Here is a 5,585-nt window from a genome sequence, read left to right as displayed (position 1 = left end):
TTTGAGTGTTTTCTCACCATGGGTCCTCTGCTCCCAGTTTTTCCTTTGTGGTAAAAAGTTCGATGCAGTCCTTCAGCTTGAAGAAAGCCTTCTTCTGAGGCTTGTACTCCATGCTCTCATGCTTGTCAAAGTCCTGCTCACACACACACACACAAACACAGAGATACACATACAGATACAGCTGTTAGAAAACACTACTCAGAGCACTGTTGTGTCTCCCTGGACATGGATTACATCCCAATCTCAAAATAGAACAAAACAATGAATACTTTACTTTGACGTGGCCTTGTGTGAGTTCTGTGTACTCACTATACTTTCCACAAGTTAAAATATGGACTAAGAAAGTGTCTTAAGGACATCTTAAAACTATTAGAAACGACAGATTCAATCATTTTACAGGGCAGCTTTGGTGGATGGACAGAAAATAAATATTTACAGTTATAAAATTTACAAGGTAGAAACACAGAACACCGCCACGCTGCTTATTCATCGCATCTTGCAGGGAGCAACACCTTTCTCAGGGATGCAGTGGCTGCTACGGGCATCAACTCTGTGACCTTTTGATTACAAGACAGTTACGCTTGTTAACCAAAACTTCCAGCTGTTCCTGTCTGGGTCACATCGCCATATTTTGTAACGTGATGGCAGACTGCACTGCAAAGTGAAGCAATGCTGCTCTGCTAACTTAATACTGTATGTTCCTGGCTTTACCTCGACAACGGTCTCATCAAAGTACTTTTTCTTCATCTCTGGTTCCCAGTCCAAGGAGAGATAAGAGCGATCTGAAAAGAAAAAGGGGGGGGGGGGGGCAGGATACACAAATCGTGAGTCATCTTTTAATTATTATTTTAATTTATCATCATCATCATCATTCAGTTATTTCATCCATTTATCTACAGGGTCATTTATTCTAGTGCTTACAAAATGATTCATTAACTTCTCTGTGCTTTGATTAAATTATGTATTCATAATCCATGCAAAATGAGATAGCCAGCATTTGAAAAATGTGACTAACTAGTTCCAATAACACTAGGAAAAAATGAACACATAACAATTTAAACGATTGGATACTGTACTAGATGATGAGTCTGAATATATTTTGCTTGTATTTTGAATTTGAGGACATTATGTGTCTTCTTTTATTCCCTGCTTCAGCCCGGTTCCCACCACTGAGTCGGAGGTGTCCCTCGTCGAAGCGGATCTGTCTGGTGTCCTCCTTGATGAGGGAGAAGTCCGTCTTCCCCATGTTATTGAACTGGAATGTAAAAAGTCTCTTTCTGTTGTGCCCGGCCGTCTGCTGGCTTTTGGTAGAGTTCTGAGGGCCGACCACTCCGTTCTCCAGCTCGTTGTCCCCGCCCACAGAGTCCTCTGACTGGCTATTGTCGTTCTCAGAGGGCAGCTCTTGATCCTGACTGGACTCGTCGTCCTGCTCATCGGTCTCCATCTCGCCTGAGGGGGGACAGACAAGATTGTGTAAAGGACTTCAATGGCGTTTAATAACAAATGATGTGTGGCACTAATAAAGTAGGACATTTCAAAAGATGTTACAGGTCAATCAAGTATTTGATTGTAACATGTCGATGTGTGAGGGTGTTTGTGCACTCACTCGGCGACCCCTCCTCCAGCACTCCATTAGTGGCGTTACCATTGACAGTGTGTTGTTTAGATGGCTGCGTCTCTTCACAGTCCTCTTCCTCCTCCCCTACTGAAGATCGCACAAACCGACTGCAAACACAAAACCATTTTTATTCTTAAAAATAAAAAGACCAGTTTCTAAAGTTCTTCCAATTGCTTCCTGATTGCCTGCCAAAGTGGTTTAACTTATCAGCTGCCATCAAAGTTGAACATTAGGCTTAAGACAATATTCAATTATATGATCAAACACAAAGACAAATGGATGTACCAGAGGCGCAGGAGGAGCATGTTGTAGAGTTTGTCTTCACTGAGGGTTCTGGGGACGGCGATGAGGAAGGGCTGTCCAAACAGCGGCGTGCTGGTGTGGTTGTAGCCCGACTGTTTGTACTTCTCCCTCAGGTGCACCGGGATCACTACATGGTCTGTATCCTCCACCTTGTTCACCGCCAGCTCAAATCTGCAGAGAGAGACGCGGCCATTGGATATGCTACATGTTAGCACCAAGAGTTTAAAGAACAGCCACTGTTCTATGCTTTAAATCTCTGGAATGACAAACTCAAAACAATCAATAGATTTATCAAGCAATTAGAAATTAAATGAAATGATAAATCTGTGAAATTACACCATGCATTAGGGGTAAAATCAGTTCTTTTACGTGGCAAATCAACTCCAATTTAGATAATGCTGTTTCAACAATTAGATAACAGAATCAGCCAAGCTCGACACTCACACATAGATATCATCTCTCTCCATGATGCTGCTGAGGTTCTCGTTGGTGGCGAAGATCCGGTGGAAACGGTGGTTGTAGATGTCGGTTACAATCATCTGGGGGATAAAATAAAAAATGAGACAAAGGAATCAGAAGACTCTTGGAAATGTAGGCGGATTTAACTGATTTCCCTGGTGTTATTTGGTGCTCTATTACAGCAGAGTAAATATTTTGGACAGTATAATTCAATATGAAGGCGAAAAACCTATTCGAGCTTAATTAACTTTGGGCTAGAAAGTGTTGTTTCATTTGCACCTTCTGTACTGATTTCCTCTCTTCTTTTGCATTGTTATTCAGCTCCTTGCTCTAAAGGAAAAGGATACAAACAATTTCCCCCACTAGCTGCTGAGGATGGGTGGGCAGGGACAGTTTAAAGGGGAATAGACTATTTTGGTCTGTGCTGTGTGAGGAGATGTCAGCATTATAGTGCGATGGCTAATAAGAGTGCAGGGTTACTGCAGGGAGCAGAGCTGATGGTGATGTTTATACCTTCTCGGCAGGCACCCCAGACAGGTTGGAGAGGGAGGTACACAGGTCAGAGATGTAGCCCACCTTCGGCACGGTCAGCTTGTACTGAAACAGAAACGCCACCCATCAAGTACTGTCTCGCATGAAATCATAATGCCAAGATTGCTGCACTTCAGGTGCTTTTACCCAGGCATGTTACCTGGGTGGGTTTGGCCAGAGGGTCCAGTCTGACCAGATAGACTTCTAGCGTGCGTTCCTTCTTCATGGGCAGGGGTAGAGTCAAGTAGCAGAAAGGATCAAAGGTCACAGAGACCTTTGAGCACACAGGACACACCAGGGTGGACTTGAAAAGGCCATGGAAGATGTCCACAATGATGGAGTCGTTTCTCTTGATGTGGTTCTCCCACGCCTCCTCTGCCACCACCTAATATAAACAGCAAAGCACAAACGATCTATTATACAAATCTAAATAAGACATTTTGAAACTGCTTATCTGCAGAACAGAATAATCTATTTTTTAATCTATTTATTTTAAGTATATACTATGTAAAATGTGAAAATACATGTATTTAGTCATGATGAACCATTTTCTCCTATTATCTCACCTTATCAGGCCTGCCGTTAGCGTCCTTCAGCTGGATGTAGGGCTTCTTTCGGATGCGGTTCAAGTCCTCGTGAAGGCCGTCCAGGAGAAAGGCCAGCAGCTCATGAGAGTCCTGCTGTTGGTAGCCCGAGAACTGCGGAGCGAATCGGCCCACCTGGGTCTGGAGGATGTTAAACACATGAGGAAAATGCCATGGGGAGAGGCACAAAGACAGAAGGAAGAAAAAGAAAAACTAGGATATCTAACTAGCCTAACAGCTACTGTGGGTGACACAACGATAGCACTTTTACAGACCATACGTCTCATATGCAGACTCATAACAGTACACCGTTTTGAATCCAACATTCAAAACACCTTAGAGAATTTTACAATCTTTCTGACCAAAGTATTTCCAGGTAGTCACCTTGAAAGGCCTTGGGGTGACGTAGCTGTATTTGCCTGACCACAGCTGCTTGATAAGCTCGGCGTAGGCTTTGGCAATCTCCCCCTTCATGCCCAGCGGGTTGTCCTCATTCAGCTCGTCCGTGTACTTGTCTTTGAGGAAGTACTCAGTCAGTGGAGGGATATTGCTTAAACACTGCGGGGGGCGCACAAGCAGGAGAGGACAATAATCAGCAAAGGTTGGATTAAGGCTCTTAACAAGATCCGTATTTCAAACTTCCATTCCTAGGTCTATGAGTACAAAGTGCAGTCATACTCATTTCTGCAGCACACTGACAAATTCTTCTAGACTATGAACTAACCTTTGAAGACTTGGAAAGAATCAGAATAACTTTACATACTTTCCTAGACTGTGCTGAGCTCCCTGAAGACATGCTGTTACCTGCACTGCAGAGTTCATGAAGCAGGTGTTGCCTAGGTTGGAGAGTCCACAGAGGCCTGAGCGCTCACTCTGCCTACTCTGGTCTGAGTAGTCATAGCTGTTGCTGTAGGGGTGGTAGGACGGCAAACTATAGCTTGAATTCTTCACACTGTGCAATAAACATACAAAAGCACAAACAGGCAGGTTATATAAGGTCGGACAGGGTTTGTCAAACTGCTACAAGCAAAGCAAAAGGTGTAAACCGCCTATTGTAAATGTAATACTGCCACATTTATGTTAGTTAACCAGGTATATACTGTTAATACTCAACAATACATTAAAACCACCAGGCAAACATACAGTTTCAGTTTCCACTATTTCCTCCTCGACCAAAAAACCAAACTTCAATCCAAACCTATGAACCCCCACCCCAAAAAAGACACTCTCAGGCTTCCTACACAAGCAGAGTGTTTAAAGCTAGGCCAAATGCAGCAATCAGCAGACCTCTGGGAGGGCTGCAAGGCAGTGTTGGTCGTTTCTGGCTCCCACTGGTCAAGGGAAACAGCTGAGATGGCGGTGGAGGCAGTGGCCTCGCAGTTCAGCACACGGTGGTGGTCCACCCTCCTGCTGTCCAGCTCCACCGCCTCAGGCCTCAGGCACCACCAGCAACACAGGAGCATGACATCTCAGCCCCGCCCCGGCCCACGCCGGCCCGCATGTCCGCACGAAACCGAACGACCGGCAGCCTGGATGGGGTTTGGATGGGGTTCGGTTCGGAGTGTGCGGTGCATGCGAAGCCTGGTTTTTAGAGGCCGGGAAGGAAAGTCCAGCTCCAGTCTCCACTGTGGAGTCCAAATGTTAACTCAGCTAAACACAGTGCTGCTCCAGTAGCAGTTAGGATACAGTCCGAATCAAGTTTAGGCCTAAATTTGACTTTCAAGTCCAGCACAGGCCAATAACCAAACCACAGAACGCATCAACATACAAAAACACACACTCTTCCTCTTTCTTGGAGCTAACTAAGCAGCTCCCCTCCTCTCTTCTCCCCCCTTCTTCTTTTTCGAGCACGACCGCCTGTCATCTTGTTATCCTCTCTGCCTCAGATTCTTTCCCCCTGTCCTGTCCTGTCCTCTGGTCTTCTGCTCCTCCCTCTGGCCTGCCTGCTGCTCTCTGCCGCTCTACGGCTACCAGCAGATATTTATAGCAGCATCAGCAGCAGCAAGGATGCTCAAGACTACTGCTACCGGAGCTAGAGGTGCACAGTGAGAGAGAGAGAGGGAGAGAGAGAGAGAGGGAGGGAGAGGCAG

General features: G+C 45.3%; 1 protein-coding gene across 1 annotated transcript in view; it reads right to left on the bottom strand.

The window, feature by feature from the left end:
• The window catches only part of LOC118342389 (ubiquitin carboxyl-terminal hydrolase 15-like), a gene marked incomplete at its 3' end in the record, with an annotated part of 8,860 nt that extends 3,343 nt beyond the window's left edge, over positions 1-5,517 (bottom strand). Inside the window, exons 1-12 of the mRNA XM_035680906.1 lie at positions 4,783-5,517; positions 4,300-4,447; positions 3,880-4,053; positions 3,478-3,636; positions 3,072-3,296; positions 2,894-2,977; positions 2,366-2,460; positions 1,904-2,092; positions 1,607-1,725; positions 1,168-1,449; positions 712-782; positions 18-133 (exon numbers count right to left, since the gene is read on the bottom strand). Coding sequence (XP_035536799.1) covers positions 18-133; positions 712-782; positions 1,168-1,449; positions 1,607-1,725; positions 1,904-2,092; positions 2,366-2,460; positions 2,894-2,977; positions 3,072-3,296; positions 3,478-3,636; positions 3,880-4,053; positions 4,300-4,447; positions 4,783-4,958 — 1,838 coding nt within the window. The remainder of the gene's footprint in view (positions 1-17; positions 134-711; positions 783-1,167; positions 1,450-1,606; positions 1,726-1,903; positions 2,093-2,365; positions 2,461-2,893; positions 2,978-3,071; positions 3,297-3,477; positions 3,637-3,879; positions 4,054-4,299; positions 4,448-4,782) is intronic.
• Between the last annotated feature and the right edge of the window lie 68 nt (positions 5,518-5,585).

Source organism: Morone saxatilis, unplaced genomic scaffold, assembly GCF_004916995.1.
Source record: "Morone saxatilis isolate NCDOM2014 unplaced genomic scaffold, NCSU_SB_2.0 Contig10, whole genome shotgun sequence".
Classification (NCBI taxonomy): Eukaryota; Metazoa; Chordata; class Actinopteri; family Moronidae; genus Morone; species Morone saxatilis.
This window is presented reverse-complemented; position numbering and strand designations above follow the sequence as displayed.